The sequence below is a fragment of the Acomys minous genome, assembly GCF_964271855.1.
Source record: "Acomys minous genome assembly, chromosome: 16".
Lineage (NCBI taxonomy): Eukaryota > Metazoa > Chordata > Mammalia > Rodentia > Muridae > Acomys > Acomys minous.
The window spans coordinates 68,838,875-68,864,059 of record NC_140498.1 but is presented as its reverse complement, the minus strand read 5'-3'; the positions used below and the strand labels follow the sequence as shown (position 1 = coordinate 68,864,059).

The 25,185-nt window shown below is 50.7% G+C and overlaps 1 protein-coding gene across 7 annotated transcripts in view; it reads right to left on the bottom strand.

Annotated features, from left to right (window-relative positions):
* MAD1L1 (mitotic arrest deficient 1 like 1) overlaps nt 1-25,185 on the bottom strand; it is a 312,878-nt gene that overhangs the window by 269,998 nt on the left and 17,695 nt on the right. For all 7 annotated transcript variants that reach the window (XM_084761271.1, XM_084761277.1, XM_084761273.1 and 4 more), the window contains 5 exons: nt 22,499-22,623; nt 21,824-21,905; nt 19,445-19,575; nt 19,214-19,328; nt 15,824-15,885 (listed from right to left, as the gene is read on the bottom strand). In XM_084761271.1, the coding sequence (XP_084617397.1) occupies nt 15,824-15,885; nt 19,214-19,328; nt 19,445-19,575; nt 21,824-21,905; nt 22,499-22,623 (515 nt within the window). The remainder of the gene's footprint in view (nt 1-15,823; nt 15,886-19,213; nt 19,329-19,444; nt 19,576-21,823; nt 21,906-22,498; nt 22,624-25,185) is intronic.

Genomic DNA, 25,185 nt, shown 5'->3' with positions numbered 1-25,185 from the left:
ATAAAAATAAAACCTTAAAAGAAAAGAAATCCCATCACCTGCTATACCAGTCAACCTTGAGGACATGATGCTCAATGAAATACACCAGTCACAAAATGACAACCACCACAGAATCCTGCTCCTATCGGATGCATAGACTCACAGATCCAAAAACCGTGAAGAGTAGAATGGAGGTACCCAGGGGCCAGGGAGTCAAAGTTGAGTAAGTGAGCAAGATAAAGAGTGTTAGAGTGAGGGCCACAGGCAATGTGAACCTCCTTGACCTAGACACTTATTCATACACCCCCCACGCATGCACGCACACAAAATGCAAAGCTGGTTCTAAAATCTACCCACAAATACAAAATCCATAAATAGCCTTGACAGTTTTGTTGTTGTTGTTGTTGTTGTTGTTGCTGCTGTGTCCGAGTCTTCTCTGTCGATCATGGGGAGAGTGGTGCACAAGCCACGGCATGAGTGTGGAGACCCCAGGACAACCTTGTGGAGTCGGTTCTCCTATCTTTACATGTACTCTAGGGATCAAACGCAGGGGGACGGGCTTGCATGGCAAACGCCTACACCCACTGAGCTGTCACACTGGGCCCTCAACACTTAACTCTGACTGTCAACTTGATTGAGGAAGGCCAAACTTTGACAGTCATGTCCGTGAGGACATTTTCAGAAAGGATCAACTAAGGGAGCGACCCACTTGAATGTGGGCCTAAGCAAAGGAAAAGCAAGAATCCAGGCAATTTTCTCTTGTTCAGTCACTCATTTATTCATTCTTTCTTTCTTTCCTCTCTCCCCTCCCCCCAATTCCTGAGCTCCATGAAGCAAGTGGTTCTACTTAGCCAACCTTGGCCCAACCTAACGGTGACAATTGGAAGGTAATTTTTACCAGAAAAAAAAAAAAATTATGAACAGACCCCTTCCTGGGACCGGAGCTTGTTGGAGCTCAGTAGCTTGCCTGACGGCCCTAGGCCTATGACCTTCAGCCACCATGAGGAAATGGGAGTAGGCAGCATGGCTCTGACCACAGCACAGAAATGAGCCTTGGTAGAAACCAGCTAAGGAGACCCACAGCCACTGCACACTGTGGACAGAAAGCAGGTCACATGACACAAACATAAGTTCAAATCAGGCCAGTGGCAGCTTGCTGATGACAAGTCCGTACTATGGGGTGGGACAGGAGACCAGGACGGGCTGCATCTGGTACCCCTGGCCCTTCATAAACATCAGCCCTCTGCAAAGGGAAACAGGAAGCCATACAGACATTGATGACAGGGAGAGAATAGAAACAAAATGAAGCTCAGCCTGCTGGGAAACTGGGTCTCTGAGGAATGAAATTTTTTTTTAATCTTTTCCAAAGAGGGGTGGGGAGAAACACGACCTTCCTCCGCGGCCTCCTCCGTGCTCCTACAGCAACGTCATGCCCCAAGGAAACGCGAGAAAGGCTGTCATTAATAAATTTCCTTCAACTTTCTTTTCAATGGTGCTGAAAAGTGTATGCAAATCCACCCGTAATTAGGTTTAAAAATTCCATTTCATGGGATAATCAGACTTCAAAAAACTCAATTTTAGTTTTAATCAGATTTTAACAAGGATATTAAGTCCATTTCGGTTAGAAAAGGAAAAAACTGTGAATTTAACACAAAATGTATTCAAGCTTAGCCCTGGGAGATAATTAAATAAAATTAATTTGGCAAGGGTTGTCAGTAAATGAAAAAGGCCGTAAACAAGGGTTCATGTTGCTGATGGAAACAAAAGCAGGTCTTACTATACAGTCAGATGTGGGGCTTACCATGCACTGGCGAGCGTGTGCCCACAGCCCTGTCCAGGGTGAGGAGAGGAGTATTCTCAACCCCAACCCCACCCTCAGGGCTGAAGGAGGCCAGGGCAGGGGAGGAGGGCTATGGTAGGAAGAATAAAGCTCCCACCATCCCCAGGAGAGCCGGGCATGCCGTGCAGGCCTCACTACTCACCCAGACCTGCAGATCCTCAGGCAGCCCCTGGCACCAGCTACCTAATCTACGAGGATAGCCCAGTCCTGCCAGAGAACCGCTCCCTCCTGGTGGCTTTCACAGCCTGTGACAGGCAGGTCCTCCTGCTCTCTGCCTCCTCAGCTCATGCTAGACCCCATCTGTGTCCATGTTTTTTCACCCTGAAGCTACCTTGCAGAGGCTGTGTTCCTTCAGATCCCTATAAGGGAGGCTCATGTTCTTTAGATAGCTGCAGGATGCTTATGGGAGGCCCCCTTTGACCAAGATCAATACTCCAACCATGACAGGCACTGCCTGCAGCTTGGGGATGCCACCCCACCTGTATAAGGCTCACGCCAAATAAAACCACTGCCAAACAAGGTCACAAGATGTTGGTAAATTCTCCCAGACCAGGAGAGAAAACATCCCAGGATGCCAGGGCAGAAAGCTACTGGGGAGTAAGCTACCAAGAAGGAAGAAACAGAAAGAAAGAAAGAAAGAAAGAAAGAAAGAAAGAAAGAAAGAAAGAAAGAAAGAAAGAAAGAAAGAAAGAAAGCCAGAAGCTTTGTGCTGCTTTCAATCCAAATGACTAGATATTGGTTTTAAAAACAAAGTTGTTCTGTTTATTTAAGCTACTACAGATGGAACCCAGGGCCTCAGCATGCTAGGTAAGTTCTCTACCACTGGGGGATTCTAGGCAGGTGCTCTACCACTGAGCCACACCCCAGCCCCTCACTGGGGGATTCTAGGCAGGGGTTCTACCACTGAGCCACATCCCAGTCCCTCACTGGGGGATTCTAGGCAGGGGCTCTACCACTGAGCCACACCCCAGCCCCTCACTGGGGGATTCTAGGCAGGGCTCTACCACTGAGCTATATGCTCAATTCAAAAGGAAAGTTTTATTGAACATGGCATAGCTAGGTCCAGTTGTTCATACTGTCCACAATGGCTGGGTTTTGTTGTTGTTGTTGTTGTTCTGCTTTGAGTTTTGTTTGCTTTGCTTTGTTTTTAAGACTACAATAATGACCTACAGCCCACAAGATCTTCCAAACCAAACCATCATGCTTCATAACTTGCAGAAGACTGAGAAGCAACACCTACTGACATGCCTCTGACAGTTCAAGCAAGCTACAGTAAACAATAAAATGTCCAACTACAGGCAGGGCCAGTAACAGCACCCAGTGACTCTCTCCTCATAGCCAATGTTCTCTAAGTCAATTTAAAAAAAAAGCTATAGTTTAAAGAAAACAGAAATCAACATGCTACAACTTGCCTAGCCTAAAAGGCAGCTGATACCTGCATTCTGTAATTGCAATCCCAATAAACAGCAAGATGCTCCTGAGACTGAGGCACAATAAACTATACCACAGAAGAGGGCTGAGGCGGGGGAGCACGCAGGAAGCCAGAGAACTCGAGTCTGAATGTCTTCCGCGAAGACTCATAAGCAATTGCTATCAGCTCCAGAGCAGACGAGCAGCGGTGCACTGGGGAACGAGCCGAGCGGAGCCGCCCCTCCTCGCGGTGGGAGGACTGTTTGGTTCCACGGAACTGGAGAGGAGTTTGCACGTAATAAAGAATTAATTGCTAATCTTCTACCTCGGCCGCCTCCACAGAGGAGATGGTATTGTGTTTCTGCCTCCAAAGTTAAACGTTTCCTTTCCCAAGTGATGGCTGCCTGCGCTCTACCTGGCAGCTTCTACCTGGCAGTCCCTGCAGCAGGAGCAATTCCAGATCCAGCTGGGAGGCAGGGCAAAGGTGGTGGGCTGAACAAGCCCTCCAGGAGGCCTTGCCAAACCAAGTGCTACAGAGCGACAGGCCTGGAAGAGATGCCTCCCCGGGGCTTCCTGACACATGTGCATCGTGCTATGCTCCAAAATGGTGGTCCCTGGCGGAAGGGAAATATCACAGCATGGGATTGAACACCCTGCAAAGATGCAGGGCCAGCTGCCTGGCGCCAGATGATTGGCCAGATGGACGGAGATTACCAAGGGCAGAGCCCACGGTACTGCAGGATCAGCTGAGTAGCCCACCAAGAGACAGGCTTACTTGGCTGACCTGAGCCACAGGTCCCTCCAAGAGCCTCTGGTCCCACGCTGTCAGGCAGAGGCCATACAGAGCCACAGACAGGTAGGGAAGAGCAGAGCTGCTACCAAGGAGCAGGACAGACTGCAGCTATCACAGCCCTGAGGAGCCTCAGAACCCGCCCAACAAGGACTGTCTTCAACCAAGTTGCCTGCGGGTTCTCTGGCAAGATACCTGTTTCTACTGTAGAACCTGCCCTGACCTCTGTTCCCACCAACAGCATCAAACCAGCAAAGACCAGCAGGCTGGTCCCCAACTTAGCAGGGTGCCCTAGAACCATGTGTCAGGTGTACAGTCCACAGTCACAGGTCACCTGGCTCCTTCCTGACTCCTACCTCTAACGACAAGCTACAGAACAGACATTCCAAGGTCCCACCTCTCAGTTTGCCCAGGCCACAGAAAGCCAGGGCCTATAAGCATAGATAGATCCACACTGATGGCAGGTCACAGGTCTCCTCCAGTTCACTCCACGGTGTGCCTCCCAGTCCAAGCACACTTTGGCCTGGGGGACACCAGCCTGGAGGGTATACCTGATCACAACTCCACGTGACGTGAGACTCCTCACTCACAGACAGAGCTGGAGGTGAGCCCAACCACACGTCTACCCAAACAGATCCCTCGCTTAAGCAAAGAGCTCTATCAAAATAGTTTCCCTAATGGGTATGTACCTCACTTGGTACAATGCTCGCCTAGCATGCATGAAGCTGGCGCCACATAAACTGGGCATACATAGCAGTGGCTGCGAGGCAGAGGCAGAAAAATCAGGAGTTAAATGTCATCCCTAGCTACAGTTTAAGATTAGCCTGAGCTACATAAGACTCTATCTCAAAAACCAAAAACCAGGGCCAGAAAGATGGCTCAGTACATCAGTGGACCTGCTACCAAGCCTGCCTACCTGAGTCCAACACCTGGAACCCCACATGGTAGAAAGAAATAACTGACATCCACAAACTACCCTCTAACCTCCACACTGCGTCATAGCATGTGTGCACATACATATATATGTACTAAATAAATAAATAAATACAATAAAAACTTTTTTAAAGACAAGAATAAAATAAGCAAAAACAAAAACCAATTCAGAGACTTCACTGGCTCCAAACAGAAAAACTTAACTATCAGAAAGAGCACTTTCCAGGAGCATTCCCAGGTGTGTGATCCCAGGATCTTCCTCACACTCGTGTCTAGATGAAGAAGCACCATGTAGAACATTTGTCATGTGCTCCACTGGTGCCATTCAACAAGTGTTGCCAACCATGACTGCAAAAACCATACTTCAGCCAAAGCCAGGCTCCCAGGACATCAAGCTGTGTGTGTTCTGTAGAAATGGAAGGATGCCTGCAGATTCCCTGCACTCCCGTGAGTGTGGTATGTATAATAGCGATGGTGACAGTGCCTCATGCTTCATTTCAGAATCCTCCACCTCCCACCACCCAGGCAACACTTGGTCCAACCAAAGGCAGGAGGCGGCCTGCTGGAGCCTAGGGATGCAGGCCAGGGTCAAGTTGGGAAGACACATGGGCCAGCAGGAGCTGGGATGCTACTCTTGAAACCTGCCTACGAGCCCATCTTCTCCACAGCTGAGCAGGCTCTTGGATAGAAGGCTCTCAGGCCCTGTCCCTGGCAGGCAGCCTGCCCTAGGTGAGCACTGAGGACTTAAAACCATGGCCTTAAAGGCGATGCTCACCTGGGAGATGCCCCAGCCCAAACGCCTCACCATGATGCCAGCAACAGAGCGGAGTGGTTCAGTCTGTCTGGGGCGAGGCATGGCCAGAAGCAGGGCAGCTCTGCTTTAGTGGTGGTCAGGGCTCTTCATTCAGATAAGCGCTCAACTATCTATCACAAAGGCAGAGTGGAGAATGGAGGAGCCGCCTGCCTTTCAAGTGGGAACTGCACTCTGCTGCTGTGAATGCAAGCCTGCTCTCTCTGCTGCAGCCCCACACAACTCTGCTTGGAGGGCTCCGTGCGCCAGCTCTCTATCAGAGTCCCTGAGTGGGATGAGGACCACCACCCACAGGCCAGCTCCATTCTGCAAATAAAAGGCTAGCTTCAGGAAAAGGGGTGCAGGGGCTCTAGAAAACTAATGACCTAGGTTCTGTGGCACTCAACAGCTAGGGAATCCCAAAAACTGAAGCCAGACAGCCCAGCACAGGGAGGTCACTCTGAGCAGGGTAACATGAAAAAGACCTGAAGTTTCTGACACCAATGGCAGCAGCTGTAAGGAAGGACAAGGTAACCCATCCGGAGTCACAATCTCACATGTGGGGAGCCCAGGCACTAAATTTTCAGCACAAGCAAAAGAACCCAAGTTCAAGCCCCAGAATCCATGTAAAAAGCGGGTACATAGCCAGGCATAGTATTACACACCTTTAATCCTAGCACCTGGGAGGCTCAGGCAGGAGGATCTCTGTGAGTTTGAAGTCAGCCTGAACTACATAGTGGTTTCACGACAGCTGGGGCTACATAGAGCGGATATGTCTCAAAAAATAAAAAATAAAAAAAGAGTAGGGGGTGTAGGGGTCTAGGGGTAAAACAACATAGGTCTGTTTCTTGGTACTAGGGAAATGGAGAAAGGAAGATCCTTGGAGCTCATTAACCAGTCTAACCAGAACAGCACGTTTCAGCTTGAGTGACAAACCCTGTCTTAAAAAATAAGGTTGACACATACTTGAATCATAGGATACAGAAAAGCTAAGCTGGTACCAACTAAAGCTTCCCTCCTACTGGCTAGCTTTCATAGCACTGGGAGGTGCTGTGCAAGCAAAGCAGTCAATCAATAGTCTTACTCAGCTGTAGAGCTTTCCGTCTGTAACAACCAGCCAGGCAACAGAGGTACAAGTGTTAACGGATCAACAAACCACTTTCTAATTAGATTTAAAGCCCATTACACAAGATGGAATTATGCCTAGTCCTGTTAACTAGGTCAAGAGCCCATGACTGAGTATATCCTAGACCTCAGAGGAAAATCTACTAGTATCATTCTGCTAAAGGGACCTAGTATTAAGTTGTCCCATAAATACTTATCTTTCTGCCCACGGATTAGTAGTACATCTCTTACTCTTCATCAGAGAAGCTTCTGCATGTGGTAGACAACAATTAATACTGACACTCATAACTGGTTGCTGTGCACAGAATAAGAGACTGTGAAGTACTCGGCCTTAATGGAACATCTACATCAAAAGTCATCCCCACAAGGTTCATGGATCACTGTAAAAGAGAGGGTAGGAAGTTCCTAAGAGCCAGAGGTGGCAGGTGACGTGAAACAGTGTTCTCCAGGCATGAACTCAGTGATTCTCACTGCATGCACAAGACTCACACAAGGGCAAGCAGGGGGGGAAAGCCCAGTGTGGACAGAGGAAGGGTTGAGAAGGGAGTCTGTTTTCGCTAGCAATGTGAAAGCTACCCATGTTCCAGTCCTACACCTCGGTGCATCCTGCCAACAGTAAGTAGACTCAGGGGGATTTTTAAAAAAAAAAAACATACGAAGTTGGGAAGGGATAGCAGGGAGGAGTTGGAGGAAAATGGGGTGTTTGATCAAAACACATATGCATATATGACATTCTCTAACAATAAAAAAGAAAAGATGGGGGATGGAGAGGTGGCTTGGCAGTTAAGAGGACTGACTGCTCTTCCAGAGGACCCAGGTTCAGTTCCCAGCAACTCCAAGACCTGTCTGTAACTCCACCTGTCTGTAACGCCAAGACCTGATGTCCTCACACAGACATACATGCAGACAAACCACCAAAGCACATATAATACAAATAAATAGACTCTTTTTTTAAGGGAAAGAAAAGAAGGTGGAGAGTGATTGAGGATGAGGAAGATACCTGACATCAAACTCTGGCCTCCACATACATGCATACACATATGTATATGCACACACAAAAAAAAAGAGGGGAGGGGACAAAACCAACTGTGACAGCAGGGATGCTGCTGTAGCCACTGCCACATCATCCCTGGGCACAAATCACACCCACCTACCCAGTGCTTTCCAGGCTTTGGGTGTTGTCGTCTCAACTTTTGAAGGAGGCACTGGAGATGCGAGCTATCTACACAGCCTGGAAGAAAGGCCCAAAAGCAGCGTGAGGACCAAGGGCCCATTGAGTGTGGGGCACTGCCTGGCCAGCTGCTCCCTGCTAAGCATGCAGGGCTGCCTGTGCGCATGTGCGGTGTCTGCTCCAGAAAGCATTTGTTGGCCATACTCTACACCCTACTGCTTTCAGCCCTGCTCTGGTGCATGACAGGCAGAGGGACGACACCAGCCAACTCTGTCTCCCATCCCTTCCCGATGGGACTAGGAGACCACTCATCTCAAGCAGATGCCTCTTTACAAGGGGCAAAGAAACAGAGGGGCTGCCTCCCCAACCCCACAGGTCAGGATGGCGCTGTGGCCCTGCAGCCCCTGCTTCCTACTGGAAGGTACAAATGGGCAGCCCCAGGGCCTCATCAGAGCCATTAGGCAAGCCCAGAGACAACAGTCATGGCCCTCCTCATACACCCCCCCAGGGTTTACTGAAAGCCTACTGCTCTGAAGACCAGCCCCTCCCTTAGGTCTCAAATCATCAGACTGATTTGATAGCTAATATAAAACCTTCTCATTCTCCAGGGCAGGAAGCAGCAAAGGATTCTGTCAGGAATGAGCCGTATCTAATGCCTCTGAGACCACTGCTTAGGGGAAGCCCACCACAAGCACATGAGCCAGCAGGGTTCCTCCCTCTCCAGGACATAGGCCACACACAAGCAACTTATGAGCAATAAACCAAGAAAAGGCTACCCAAAGGCCAAACGTTTCTCAAATCTCCCTCCTCCACATCTAGGCCTCAAAGAAAAGCAAGCCATGACAGACATCACGTCTTCAAGACACCTGACAGCTTGCTTTCCTTCCAAGCACAGGGGAGCTCTGGGCATCCATCAACAAGACACACAGGTCATTACAAACCTCGAGCAGAGAAAGCAGGTTAGCAGAAGTGTTTGGCCGGGTTGGCCAATTTGCTCCCCTGCCTTGGAAGGAGTCTACATACTCACTCTCCCCACGGTCCCCCTAATTGGCCTGGCACATCAGGGAAGCTAGTCCCCAGAACGTGTCATCTCGTTGGCCTAGAGATGCTTCAGCAAAAGTCCAGCTCAGCACTTGCTGGATTCCAACTCTGACTCCAGGTCAGCAGTCTGAGGTGGGGCGCTGCCCACCCTCCCGGGGCCACACCACATCACTCCTCAGTGCCATTCAGCCCGCACACACATGCTGACAGGTATAATGACCACCTAGCGGGGTCTGAAGCAAGGCCAGGCTCTGGCTCGAAAGTGACAGGGTCAGGTGCCAAGCAGCAGAGGCATTCAGCCACTGGCAAATTATTCCCAACACAAAATGCAGGCCTGACTACAGAGGGGGCCAACACTCACTCTGAGCCTGCTTAATAAGGCTCTCGCTTCCATCTGAATTGCTAAGTATAGTGTTTAAAAAGCCAAGCCAGTGAAGTAGCCTGCTCTCAGCGCTCTGTTGTGACTCGCTCTGGATCTCTGCTTGAACCTTCGAAAGCACACTCACCCAATTAAGCCATGGGCTCCCATACTCTGACAGAAATGTGTAGAAATCTGGCTTTTCAAAGGGCAATTTGACATCAGCTATCAATTCTAAACACACACTTTCTTTTGAACTAAGGGGGAAAATGCCTTTAGGAATGTATCCAACTGATGCTAATGCTGTTTATTAGGGGGGAAGCAAAGCAATTGTCCCTCTGCATGGAGAAATCAGTCTGTCCGCACCATGCAGAACTGGGCAGTGATTCAAATACTGTATCTGGTACAAGTATACTGTCCAAGACGAACTGAGAGGCCACGGGGTATGGCTCAGTTGGTAGTGCTTGTCTAGGACCTGAGGGAGCCACTACTGCTGTGATAAAGACCATGACTGAAACCAAGCTGGGGATGAAAGGGTGTAGCTCCAAGGACAGCTTGTAGTCTGTCATCCAGGGAAGTCAGGGAAGACACCAACGCCATGAACCTGGAGGTAAGAACTGAATGGAGCAGAGGCCATGGAGGAATGCTGCTTACTGGATTGCTCCTCGTGGCTTGCTCAGCCTGCCTTTTAGGACCACCTGCCCAGGATGCCCCAAGTAAGCTAGGCCGGCCCACATCAAGAAAAGGCATCACAGGCTTGCCCACAGGCCAATCTGGTGGGGGCATTTTCTCAAAAGAGGTTTCCTCTTCCTAGATGACTTTAGCTTGTGTCAAGTTGACATAAAACTGGCCAGCACATCTGACATGCACTAAGCCCTAGGCTCTACTCCCAGCACTGTAAAGAATGGACCTAGTGGTGAATGCCCAAAATCCTAGCACTCAGGACGTGGAAACAGTAAGACCAGGAGCTCAAGGTCAGCTTCACAGTGAGATGGAGGCCAGCCATGAGTCTCAAACACACAAACCAAACAACAATGGGCAGACATAAAGGCTTTTCTGCACTCTCTGAGCATCCCTAGCAAATCAACTCAAGGGCCTTCTGGGAGCCTTGCCTTGGCGCCAGTCTACTGGAACGTGGTGACAACCTAGGATTGAGAACAGGCATTGGAGTGGGCCAACCATTTGAGTCTGAGGCCTCAACCTGTGGCATTCAACCAGAACTCTGACAGTGTCTGGGCTGGATTGTAGGACGCCCAGCTGGCATCTACTAGAGAACTGCTTGCTGTGCAGGAAAACACACACAAACACACACACACACACACACACACACACACACACACACACACACACATCTGGTGTCAGGGTGCGGGGCTAAGCAGGCAACTAGGAGCAAAGAGGGAAGGGTCTATTTTCTCCTCCCCCCGTCTCTTGCCACATCCCGCCATTATTAGGTCATCCATAATTACTGACAGCTGCGTCTTATGTTTGCAAAGCACAGATCTTGGACATGCTGTGTTAAATTTATCCCTAAGTGCTGCACTACTTTGATGCTACTGTACAGGCCGTGTCCTTCCCATAGGTCGCCAGGGTGCTCAGAAATATGCTCTATCTTTGTCCACGGTCTCTAGTTCTAGGACCCTGCTGACCTGGCTAACAGGTCCAAATAGCTTTTTGATACTTTGAAATTCCTACATGACTATGTTGTCTCCGGATAGGTTTTTCCTATCCAGGCTGCACATCCTGGTTTTTGCAGGGGGAGGGAACATATCTGTATGTGCACACATCCATATGCATGTGTACAGAGGCTGTCAAAACGTCCTGCTCTATTACTTCCTGCTTTGTTCTCAGGAGATAGGTTTTCTCATGAATCTGGAGCTTGGCTAACAGCCAACAAGCCCCAGTGATCCTGTCCCTGCCTTACAGTGCTGGGGTTACAGGCACATATAGCCATGTGCGTGCTACGATCAGAGCACAGGCCCAGCAAGCTTACCCATGGAAGCATCCACTCGGTCCAGGGATGACCTGCTCTTTAACCACCTAGTCACACAGGGAAGGACATTCAAGAGGAAGGCAGGGACATGAGGCCTCATCCCAGTGAGGGGCAGCAGCCAGTCCAGCATCTACAGTGTGAGCAAGCGGCTGAGACTGCATGCCTCCTCCCTAGCCACCAGTATCACATTCAGGCAGTTGTTTCCAGGGGACTTCTTTTGGTTTGGGTTTTTCGAGACAGGGTTTCTCTGTGTAGCCGTGGCTGTCCTGGACTTCCTTTGTAGACCAGGCTGGCCTCGAACTCTGGACACAAATAGGTACACACTTGCATGTTCCAGCTCATGTGACCACATACACTGAACTCACCAGAGGGAGAGAGAAACATGTGCCCCAGCCCACATGACCTCATGCACAGGACACATCACAGGTACACAGGTCCATCTGTCCTGGCCCCTGTGGCACAATGCATTCCCGGGACACATCAGAGTCTACGTATAGTTCAGCATCTGACACCTGGTTTACAGTGGCCAACCACCCCAGTCAAGGTGCTTAAACACTCTTCCTAATATCTCTAGGCTCCCCAGACATAAGAAGTATCACACTGCAGACAGCGACACTGTTACACTGGGAGGAACTCACGCAGGCCAAACCGCTGCTCTAACCTAGGTGTGCTGGTTAATCTGCATGGCCAGCTTGTCTGGATGTAATATTACCAAGGAGACACACACCTGGGCGTGACTGTAAAGATGTTCCCGCGGTGGTGGTGGTGGTGGTGGTTTTGGGCTTTTTGTTTGTTTGTTTGTTTGTTTGCCCCCTGCCCCCACCGAGACAGGGATTCTCTGTGTAGCCTTGGCTATCCTGAACTCACTTTGCAGACTAGGCTGGCCTCGAACCCACAGAGATCCACCTGCTTCATGCACTGTCATCAAGCCTGGCTCTCCCATGGAGTTTTAAGCCAAGTCGAATGTAGGTGGCACTAGGCAGTGCACTGCGGTGAACAAGGAGGAAGTGAGCTGAGCCCATGCATCTCTCTGCTTCCTGACTATAGACACAATGTGACCAGCGGCCTCATGCTCCTGCCTCCGCCGTGCCCTCCCACCTTGATAGACTTCACACTCAAACCAGGAGCTAGAATCAGCCCGTCTTCAAGTTGTTCTAGCAGGTACTTTGTCACGGCAACTAGGAAAGCACACTGGTGACCAGAGCTATGTCCTCAGAGGATCTACACCAGACACCAGCAGCACTCAGACCCCAGGGGACAGAGGACTCTGAGCAATGATGGTCACACAAGGGCAGAGGCCAAAGAAGCAACCAGCCTGCCCATAAGAGGCAGCCAATGGACTCAGACCCCGCGCAGCTTGGGTAACAAGACCCCTGATACTACTGAGGAAGTCCCTGGGGGAGGCAGCAGGCCCCTGGACAGGCTGCCAAAGGTGTTCCCAGACCTCACAGAGAAAGCTGATCATCAAGAGGGCAGTGCCACCTAGTGGTAGCTGCACCTCAGAACCCACAGCGCCACAAGTCAGTCTCCGGCTAAAGACTGGGTCCTTGAAATAGTACACAGTCATGTGTGCTTGTGCGTATATGTGTGCTTGGGCATACGAACATACATGTAAGAATATGTGCACAGGTAAATGTCTGAGTTCTGAGGAATCACAGCCCAGCACTGAACCCTAACTGTCGCCGTCCTTACATTACTTCTGACCCTGTCCTTAATCTCCTCACTCTCAAGCTTCAGTCAGTCACTCCTAGTCCTGCACAAAGAGGTTCCAACAGCCGGGCGTGACAGCGCACACCTTTAATCCCAGCACTAAGGAGGCAGAGGCAGGTGGACTGCTGTGAGTTCAAGACCATCCTGGTCTACAAAGTGAGTCCAGGATAGCCAGGATACCCACAGAGAAACCCTGTCTCGAAAAAAAAAAAGTTCCAACAGCTAATCAAAGCCTGTCTATAAAATAAAGGAGGAGAAGGAGAAGAAAGAGGAGAACAGCCTTGGGGCTGAAGAAATGGCTCCACTGTGAAGAGCGCTCTGTACTTTTTTTTTTTTTAAGAAGACCCAGGCTCAGGTTCTAGCACCCACATGACAGCTCATAGCCACCTGTGACTCCAGTTCCAGGAGATCCAACACCCTCTTCTGGCCTCCAAAGGCACCTGCACACTGTGATACACATGCATGCACAAATGCAATAAATAAACAAACATTTTTTAAAACACAGAAAATCCAAAATCCTCATCAGAGCAGGAAGTCAAGAATATCAGTTTTTGGGGCTGGAGAGGTAGCTCAAAGGTTAAGAGCACTGCCTGCTCTTCCAAACGTCCTGAGTTCAATTCCCAGAAACCACATGATGGTTCACAACCATCAACAATGAGATCTTATGCCCTCTTCTGGCCTGCAGATGTTATATGCAGGCAAAGCACTGTATACATAATAAATAGATAAATCTTTAAGAAAAAAAAAAAGAATATCAATTGTCTCCAAACGCTAATGTTGTTTTCTCTTTTAGCTTCTCTGACTTCTATTGCGTATGTAAGGTGCGTGTCTCAGTACTCAAATGCTATGTATGACCCATGTAGTCAGAGGAGAGCTCTGTGGAGTTGGTGTTCTCCTCTGCCTGCATTCCAGAGATCTACCATAGGGTGGTCTGGCTTGCATGGTAAGCGCTTCGTCCACTGAGCCATCTCAGTCCCCATCCACTTTTTGAGGACCAGCTGCTGGGAAAGGAACCCAGGGCTTCACACAGGGAAGGTGAGCAGGTGACACTGCGCATCCAAGGTGCCAGGAAGCCTCAATAGTCCAGAGCAGTGCACACACGGCAGTTACCAGAAGACCAAGGGGACTGTGGACCAAGAGGCCAGCACTCTCTGCCTTCCAGAAAAGCCAGTCAGCAGCCGAGACACTTCCTAAGACATGACCCTGCTGGGCCTCAACAGCACAGCTGACAGAAGCCCTGCACTCCTCCTCAGTTAAGGGAAGGGGGGTCCAGGGTAATGCAGCTACCAAGAAGGGTCTCCCCCTTGGAGCACCATAAGCACCCACTCCTTCCTCTGCTTGGCACAGGCAGCTAGACAGCACCCAAGGAGCAGCTTGCCCTCACCAGCAGAGCCCCTGACAGGGCTATCAGTTGGGGAAATAGGTCACAGGGCTCGCTGAGCAGCTTGACGCTGCAACCTGGCCACTGTGACCTGTGCTACCCCAGCCAGGGCAATGGCTCCACAGGCCTGATTGACACTAAGTACCATGTGGCAGAGAGCAGACACGCAGGCCCACCAGCACGCCAGTGTTCCAACAGGGCTGGTCCAACCGGGCATGAGCGGCCTCTGATCTCTGTCACAAGAAAGAAGTCACGGAGGTGTCTTGTCTGGGCAGAGCAGCCCCAGGGGTAGGAGGGACCCTTGCGGGCAGCTAACGAGCACAGAGGACAGGAGGAAGCATGCAACACTGGGCCTGCTGGGCCAGCCTCTGAAAGAAGGGCTCTGCAGACGGGTTGGAGAGGGAATGAAGAGGCACAGTCAAGTGACAAAACGGAAGGCAGAGCTGCCATCGGAAGGTGACGACTCCAGAGCCAGCAGGGGACAGTGTGATTATAAGACAGCTGAGCTCAGGCAGTCTCCATCTGGCCTCGTTTCTCAGAGCAGCAGGAAAGACAGCCAGCAAGCCAGAAGTTATTAAAACAAAGGGCTGTTTAAATCCCACAGACCTGTTCCCAAGCTCCATCAGCCCATCCCAACCAACAGTACCCCGCCCCAGCTTCCCTGAGACCTGGAACAGGCATAGCCACCATGAAGGGTGACATCAGACCAAGACTCAGGGGCTCACAGCTGTTGGTGGCAGCTGGCAGGCAGCCCAAAACTGACCCACGAATGGGTCAGATCATCAGAATGGCACCCCAGAACAGAGCAGTGTACAGATGGGAGAGCAACAGGGAGCACCCTGCCCTTGATGTGTTGAACACACAGGGCCCAGCAGCTCTGCCCTGTGGCCTCTTCTGCTTCTCTCAAACCATGCCTGACATAGATCAGTCACATGGGATGCTCCAAGGCCCCCGTAGGACATGAATTCTCCAGGGTGGTTGGGTTTTAACTCAGGTCACCCTCCAAGTTTATTATCACCTTGAAGAAGTGATTATCCCCCAAAGCAGTTACTTCCTTATATGTACAGGGTCCTGTGAGCATGCAGGCCAGTGGCTGTGGCCACTCTGTGGCTATGCAGATCTCTACAGTCTTTACCATGAGGCTCAAACTCTCTCCCAGGCAATGCAGCCATTAAGCCTAAACAAGAGCTCTGCCACAGCACACGAAGGAGCCTGCCTGCCCTGTCCTGAGGCCTCTGAGCCAACAGACCGAGGACAGCACTGGAAGCCAGCAGCCAGGCATGGAGATGGCAGCAGCACACCCACCTGAGACTCAAGCCCATGGTCTGGTCCAGTTTCTCCCAGCTCTGCAGCTTTGCGAGCAGCTTCTAGAAAGACAAGTACACCCATCAGTCTCTCGTGCACAGCAACTGTCATGTGAAGGCAAACAATGACAGAGGTCTGGAGTCCCTGTCCCGCCTGAGGTCACAGGTGGTTGGCCGACTTCAGCAGATGAAGGTGCACAGGCCTTGCTCCCTCCTGCCCCATGGTGCAAGTCCAGGCAAAGCCCTGGCATGGGAAGGGTGCCACAGCCTGCAGGAGCCTGGGCTGGGTGCAAACTGCTCCTTACCCTCAAGGACTGAGCTCTCCACCTTCCAGGAGCCTCACTCACAATGCTAAGCCCTAGGCGGATGAACTCCATTCTAGAGCCAAGTTCTCCCTGACTCTATGGAAGGCCAAGACAAAGAATAACTTAGATGGGACTAGCCAGCCATGAGGGGTGGACAGGGCCAACTACGGCTGTGTGTTCACACCAGCTTGAACCCACAAATCAAAGTCTCTCTCCCTGCCCCTTGGAGCTGAAATGACCATGAACTTCAGATCTTTGGGGCCCATCACACAGCTGTTACCTGGGGTCCACCCAAGGCTCTGGGCCCACAGGCATGCCCCATGGCTTTAATCCAAACTCTGGAGACAAAGGCAAGCAGACTTCTGAGTGTTCAAGGCCATCTTAGTTTACACAGAAAGTTCCAGGCCAGCCAGGAATATACAGTGAAGACACTGACTCAAAACAAAAAAATGCCTAGAACTGGCAATATACCAGCAATACGGTGAAGAAACTCACCACACCTGGTCCCCAGAATGCACATCGGGCAAAGGAGAAAACTTACTCTCACAAGTTGTCCTACAAAGTCTATACATACACTATGACATTCACTCTTTTCATATACACACACACACACACACACACACACACCACACGCATAGCATATGCACTCACTCTTTTCACATACATACATATACATATACATGCACACATATATACGCATATACAACATGGCACATGCACTCATTCGATCTTTCTCACATGCATGCATACATCCACAATCACTGTGACATGTACACTCATTCACTCTTTTCATGTACATACACATACACCATGCATACATACACACATAGACTGTGGCGCGTGTACTCATTCACCTTCTCTCATACATACATACATACACCCACACACAAACACATACACACACATACACACCTACAAGTAGCACGTAACTCATTCATTCTTTTCACATACCTACATACACATACACATGCACAAGCACACATACATACACAGTGGCACATGCACTCGTTCTTTCTCACATACATACATACACACATACACTGTGGCATGTACCCTCTTTCTCAAATATATACACACGCATACACACATATATATACAGGCATGTACACATATCCAGGGGCACATGTACTCACTACCTCACATACATACACATATACCCAAACAAAAAATGAAAAAAAATTAGGGGGGCAGGTGCTCAGCTACTAACTTCCTACAGCCAGCCAATGTTTCCATAACAGGGCCAGGCCCTAAGCACGTTCCACAGCACAGATGGGGCACGGACTGACCCAGGGTTAGCAGCGAGCACTCTTCCATATAGGACTTGAAGCTAAGCTGTGGGATTCTACACCCTAAACCTCAAAAACTGTCAAGGACAAAACAAACAAAACACATTACATCTAGGTGTAATATAAGTTACACTGGTGAATGGCGTGTGTTGTTTGCACTTGTTGAAAGTCGGCTCAAGAACCAAGGTGGCCTTCCTTGTCTCAGAGTTCAACCAGCTTAGTTAACGTTCTGGGCCAGGCTGGACCCCTGCAACAAGAAGCAAAGTGAACTACAAGCTGCTATGACATTTTTAAAAACGTGGCACTTAGCAGTGGTGGCACACTCCTTTAATCCCAGCATTCAGGAAGCAGAGGCAGGCGGATCTCTGCATTTGAGGCCAGCCTGGTCTACAGAGTAGGACACACAGGACTATACAGAGACACTCTCAAAAAAACAAAAATAAAAAGCCACTTGGCCCTTGAGAATAGCTAAAAGGAAAATCATCCAGCAAAGATTATTTATTCATTATTGCTCATTCATGGTATAAAAATGCCTGTGGTGGGAATGTGAAGCCGGAAGCCTCACTACTGGATGTTCTGCCCAAAACTCTCCGCTGGGACCCAGCAGGACTTGCGAGTCATCTCTGTGGGATGCTGCAAGCACCCAATTAGATGCTTTGTGCTGTCTGCTGCTTCTCTCTATCTGCTCCTTGCTGCGTTTTTCTTTTACTTTCGTTTGCTCTGTACTTAATAAACTTACTCATTCAAGACCAAAAGAATGGCTCTCTGGACAGAATGCCAGAGGAAAGGACAAAAGAGTTCCAGGTCTTTTCGCCTACGAGAGCCAGCCTCCCAGAGAGGCCTGTCTGGGAGAGCACAAACAGCCAGAAGCTGCAGCGCTGGTGGGTATCGGAGAACTCTGTAGTACGCACAGGGCCCTCAGCTGCCTTAGAGCTGGAGATGGCTCAGTCAAGCAAACAGCTTACCACAGAAGCATGAAAGCTGAGGTCACTCCCCAGCACTCACTTAACAGAAACTTGGCAGAGGATCAACCATCTAAAATCCAATGCTGCCAGGCGTGGGGGTGGGGGTGGGGGGCACGCCTGTAATCCCAGCACTTGGGGAGGCAGAGGCAGGTGGATCTCTGTGAGTTCGAGGCCAGACTGGTCTACAAAGTGAGTTGAGGACAGCCAAGGCTACACAGAGGAACCCTGTCTCAAAAAACTAAAATAAAGTAAAATCCAACCCTGAAGGTGAACAGACAGACAGAACCCTGAAGCTCAGGGGCCACCCAGCCTAAGCTGAATCAGCTAGCTCCAGGCTCAGTGAGAGACTACGTGTCAAAAAGGAAAGAAGTCAGCGAGGCCTCTGCGGCTCTAAAACAATGTAGGGAAATTGCCACTGCTATTGGTTGCCCACCAGAATTACATGGGAAGACACTGTTGCTAAAGACAGCACACACTATGGAGAAGAGGGAAATCAAGCTAAAACTGAGCTAGAAGCTTCCTCTCTGCTAGCTACCTGGTCCCCAGAGTGCTGCAAAGTGCTATCCAGACCACCAGGGAAGAACTGTCATCAACAGTCTTACCCAGCTTTAGAGCCTGTGTGCACAATAACAAGCAGCCAAGCAAAAGGAGCCTACAGGTGCAACAGTAGGGGTGCAACAACGGCAAGTATGTTACTAGGACAACTGCTTTCTGGTTGGACATGATGCTCACTGCAGAACAGGGAACCTTCACCTGGTACTGTAAAACCAGTCAAAAGCTCATGGCTGGGAAGTCATAGACCCTAGTACGTAAACACTATTCGCCCACTGCTCACCTCCTTCTCCAACTCCAGGTCAACCAGAGCTTCCTGCATCTTCTCCTGGCGGCCCAGCTTCCTTTGCAGACCTTCCAACTCCTCTGTGAGCAGCCCGTTGGTTTCCTTCATCTCCCTACAGAGCCAGAACAGTCACACCAACAGCCACACGTGTCGAGGCTGAGCCCAAGGGACACCAAGCCCAGGCAGCCAACTCCCAACCAGGGGCAGCAGGCTGGGCACTGGCCTCACCTTAGATGAGTGTTCTCCTCGCGCAGCCTCTTCAGCTCACGCTCCACCCGAGGCAGCCGCAGCAACTCAGACTTCATGCTCTTTACCACAGCCGCATCCTGCTCCTGCAGACACAGCTTCTGCTCCAGGTCCTGTCAGAGGCAAAGAGGAGAAAGGAGAGTGAGCAGCCGGGAGGCAGAGCAAACGCAGCCTCTGTACAGGGAGGCTAGTCTGAAGGACACACGGGCCTCCAGTCCCACAGTGATCTGGAGAAGGCACAAGGGCGGTCAGTTTAAGAGAAGAGCATGCAGACGGAGGTGCCAGGAGCTAGGGAGTACCTACCTGGCATGCATGAAGCACAAGGCCCTAAGTCCCCTCAAGCCCGCACTGCCCCCCTCCATACACACACACACATTTCTTCTAAAGGCATAAGCCTTTATTCCCAGCACTTGGGAGGCAGAGGCAGGAGAATCTCTGTGAGTTCAAGGCCAGCCTAGTCTACACAGTAACCAAGGCTGGTACCCAAGACAGCCAGGGCTTCATAGAAAGACTTGCCTGAATGAATGAATGAATACACGAATGAATGAATGAATGAATGAATGAATAAATAAATAAATAAATAAATAATTTTTTTAAAAAAGCAAGCCAGAACAGCAGTATACATTTTTAATCCTAGGCAGAAGGAGGGCAAAGGAGAGTCTCAGTGAAAGGTCCTGTCTGGAAAAGAAAAAAGTGGACAACATCCTGAGGAAGAACACTAACCTCCAGCACCCATGTCATACTCACACTGTAACTCCAGGCCCAGGGGACATGACATCTCTGGCCTCTCTGTGACACCTGCATGCACGTACCTGCATTCACATACATGTACGCATACAGACATAGATACATATACACCAAAATTTTAATTAGGTGAATCTCTTCTTTTTAACAATGCCATGGGAGCCACAAAGGTCTTCTAGCTTGTCCCGGGACCTCTGTGGCCTCCGGAGCCCAGGCTGTCTAGGATGTCTTCCAGGCTAACATGCTCTGTGCTCAGATACAGCCTCATGTGCTCTAGAGCAGCCGTGCAGCACCCACAAGAGCACACATGGCACTGTCCCTCCTGCCTATGCCTGGCCACACATCATCCAGCTCTCTGGTCCCCAACCACAGGGGTACATGGCACCTCTGGCTACCTGTGGACCGCTTCTGCTGTCTGAGTAGTGAACCTGCAACAGTTGCATCTGTTCCCGCTGTGTGACAGACTTCCCTGCACTACACCTGTCACCCCAGGCCTCAATAAGGTGGCACTGGCACATAATGACAAGTCACTGAACAGGCTGAATATAAAACCAGGACACCCTCATGGACTCTAGCTCCATATAGATACAGTCAAGTAGTGGGAACAGAGTGATGGAGAGGACCAACTGGTCAACCCCTATGCACAAGGAAATATTGAAGTTAAGCCGAGAGGGGGGGGGGAGGGAGAGAGAGAGAGAGAGAGAGAGAGAGAGAGAGAGAGAGAGACCAAGAGCTAATGAAAGAAGGACAAGAACCAGGAAGAAGGTGACTAAGAAGGCAGGGACAAGAAACTAGGGGCATTTGCTGCTCTTCCAGAGGATTCAAATTTAGTTCCCAGTACCTAAACTCCACCTGCAGACACCCACACCCAAGCACACATAAATAAAAATAAATCTTTAAGCAACTAAAGAAAAAGAAACAGAATAAGGCAAACCAGTAGCTAGAGGCACCACCTTGGACTGAACACACACACACACACAGACACACACACACACACAGACACAGAGAGAGAGAGAGAGAGAGAGAGAGAGAGAGAGAGAGAGAGAGAGAGAGAGAGAGAGAAGGAACAGCAGGGAGACAACTGGCACAGGCCTCCTTCGTGGGACTAGCTATCACCCTAAAGGCAACAGGAAGCCATGGCTCAGGCATCACCTCTCCAGCGACACCCACTAGCGTAAGGAGGTTGAACTTAAATCAGACAGGCCTGACTTAGGGACCTGCTCAGCCATGCTCTGGCCATGCAAATGCAGACAGGATTTCCACCTTGCTGAACCTACTTGATGGAGTACAAGTTGCTCTGAAACTAGGGTCCTCCCATCTCAGCCTCTGGTGTGTAGGATCACAGGTGTGCTGTGCCCACCTCTCTAAGCCTACACTGCATAGTCCTCTATGATAACTATTCCTGTGGGGCTCTAGTGGGTCTTTGTCACTGAGGTGTCAGCTTCCCTGGAGCACTCACTGTGGCCTCCCTACCAGTCAGCACACAAGGCCCGGCATCCAAAAGCATCCTTACATGCTACTGAGCACATCTTCACTCAAGAAGGCCTGTGAGTGACAGGAGGGCTGGCCCCACCCCTGCTTAGTACAGGAAGCTTCAGGCTGACTGGAAGTGCCTACCTTAATCTTCTGCTCTTGGTCAGCTCTCTCTTCTTGACTGGCCTGCAACTCCTGGATCTTCTGATTTGCCTCCTGCCATTTCCTGTGAGAGAAAGGTATAGTCCATGCAAGGCCAGTCCATAATGCTCCTCAACTTGAGCCCCCAGCATCGACTTGCGCACAACACCCACCTCATACAGGGAGACCCCAAGTCCTGGGCCAGCCTCTGCACAGGCTCTAAGACTGTGACACTGTCTCATGGGGTCAGAAGGGAGACCAGGGACTACCTGGTTCTCTGCCTACCACTCAACCCACAGTGTCTGCCAGCCCTGATGCTGCCACAGGCGTCAGAGGCCACCCAGGCCCGCCCACACTAGTGGTAGAACATTACTCAGGCAATGCCTGCCTAAGGTAAGGGCCAGACCTTCAGGGAAGAATCCAAAACCTCCTGGCTGCCACCCACTCGCCACCACATATCTGTGTCCTCTGTGACCTGAAAGAGCTCATCCCGGCCCAGAAACCCATGCCCTTGAAACCTAGCTTAGCTTGTCCCTCTTCGGCAAGTCACCCCAGGAAGGAAAGAACTAAGTTGTTACCCCCTTATTCTGATGCCCACTCCCCAAGTCTAGAGGCCTCTCTGTGTGTCCCTTGTGTAATCTATGGACAGGGACTCACAAAGGTTGGCCATGCTCTCACCGTTGCTGTAGGTCCAGCTGCTCCCTGAGCTCCTGCTTCTCAGACTCCAGGCGCTTCACCTGTACCTTCTGGTCCATTGCACTCAACTGTAGTTCAGAGACACGCCCCTTCAGCGAAGTAATTGTCTGCAAGTGGGAAAACCTGGCTGCTCACTGGGGTCTCATCTGCATCTTCCACACACAGAGACCAAGGAGAAAGGAAGGGCAGGGCACCTCCCATATGCTACCCAGGACAGAACAGAGCCCACTCTCCTGGGAGCATGTGGCAGGTAGCCAACACACTCTCTCAGGAGCATCCTGGCTCAAGGCCTGCCTTGTGCTCCTCACCATTGACACAGATGTGGGTCACAGCCTTTAGGGAAGTTAGTCCTAGTCACATCTGACCCTCTGAAGTCCATCAGCCTCCATATAGGGGACCACACCCAGTGCCCTGGACACCTTTCTCCACACCTCAGACCGCCATCACACAGCAAGCCTCCTTACCACCTGCATGCCAACATTCCAGCAGAATGTAACTCAGGATGGAAAGACAGCAAGGCCCTGGCCGAGGCGCAGGCTGTCATCAGACCTTTGTTTCAGAGTTTAGCTGGTGGTGCACGGCCTGTTATGCCAGCTACTTGGGAGGCTGGGGCAGGTGCAATAAAAGCTGAAACTCCGTAAGGGCTACAGAGTAAGTTCAAAGTCAAAGCGGAAGCAGGCGGACTTTATGTTGAGTCCAAGACGAGCCAGGGCTTTATAGTAAGATCTTGTCTTTAAAAAATTAAAGTTGGGAATAGAGATACAGCCCAGTGGTTACGAACACATACTAGTCTTCCAGAGGCCTGGACTCAGATCCTAGCCCTCATACCAGGTGACACAGCGGCCTATGATACCGGCTCCAGGGGACTCCAATATTGCCGGCCTCCAGCCTCCATAGGCACCTATACCCACATGCAGACACACACACAATCCATACACACAGAAATGCAACTAAAAATAATTTTTTTAATCTCAAAAAAAGAAAAAAAAAGAGAATAAAGGTGTAGTAAAATGGTAAAATAACTAGCTGAACTCTCCTAGGGAGGTGAGGGCTACAGGGGGACTAGCTCAGTGGTAGAGCCCCTGCCTAGAATCCCCCAGTGAGGGACTGAGGTGTGGCTCAGTGGTAGAGCTCCTGCCTAGAATCCCCCAGTGAGGGGCTGGGGTGTGGCTCAGTGGTAGAGCACCTGCCTAGAATCCCCCAGTGAGGGGCTGGGGTGTGGCTCAGTGGTAGAGCCCCTGCCTAGAATCCCCCAGTGAGGGACTAGGGTGTGGCTCAGTGGTAGAGCTCCTGCCTAGAATCCCCCAGTGAGGGGCTGGGGTGTGGCTCAGTGGTAGAGCACCTGCCTAGAATCCCCCAGTGAGGGGCTGGGGTGTGGCTCGGTGGTAGAGCACCTGCCTAGAATCCCCCAGTGAGGGGCTGGGGTGTGGCTCAGTGGTAGAGCTCCTGCCTAGAATCCCCCAGTGAGGGGCTGGGGTGTGGCTCAGTGGTAGAGCACCTGCCTAGAATCCCCCAGTGAGGGGCTGGGGTGTGGCTCAGTGGTAGAGCCCCTGCCTAGAATCCCCCAGTGAGGGACTAGGGTGTGGCTCAGTGGTAGAGCTCCTGCCTAGAATCCCCCAGTGAGGGGCTGGGGTGTGGCTCAGTGGTAGAGCACCTGCCTAGAATCCCCCAGTGAGGGGCTGGGGTGTGGCTCGGTGGTAGAGCACCTGCCTAGAATCCCCCAGTGAGGGGCTGGGGTGTGGCTCAGTGGTAGAGCTCCTGCCTAGAATCCCCCAGTGAGGGGCTGGGGTGTGGCTCAGTGGTAGAGCTCCTGCCTAGAATTGCTGCTATAAAAGCTCCTCAGGATAGGGAGAAGTGAAGCAAGCCAGCAAGCTGAGCCACAAGCTAATGGGGAACCGTAATACTTAGAAAAAGTGCAGTCTCAGAGCAAAGCCAGTAGGCCTCATCAGGAAACTCAAGGATAAACTGAAAGTACATCTGACATCACTGCTTGTCCACACAAAGAATTCTAGCTCTGCCCATGCCTCCCCAGCAGATCTCCCTAGCTATTTTCCTAGAAAGAGCATGCTGGCCCAGCCACTCAGATAGGCCAGCCCACTTAGAACTGCTACATGAATTAGCATTTGCAAACAGTGGCCTGAAGCCAACTACAGAAAAATCTCACCAGAATGGGCCTAGAAAAGACCGTAAGTGATGCTGGGTGGCCCTGCATTGAGGTCTACCAGCTTTCTCAAGTTGGCACCCTCTACAGAGAGGCTACATTTGTCCTTCTATGCATGACAAGCCACTAGGATCAATCAGTGGGGATGTTCTATGGGAGGCTGGCTTGGGGCTTGGGGAACCCCACATTACAGCAGCCCTGTGCCTTATCACAACACTCAGACTATGATGGTATTGAGAAAGTGTTCAAAAACAAAATGTGATGGTATGTGTCTGTGATGCTCGCACGGGAGGGGTGGAGGCGGGAGGGGCAGAAGTCAAGGTTGTGGTATGACACTATTCTCCCAAGCAAACAGCTGCTATGTTCATGATTTTGGCTGTCACAGCTGGGCTTGGTGACAGCAGACAGTGTGTTACAGGAGGGGTGGAGAGGGCGGCTGGAGATCTCTGGAATACCCAGGCACTCCAGCCACACTTCCCACCCACTTGTACTCAGTTCTGCACTAACT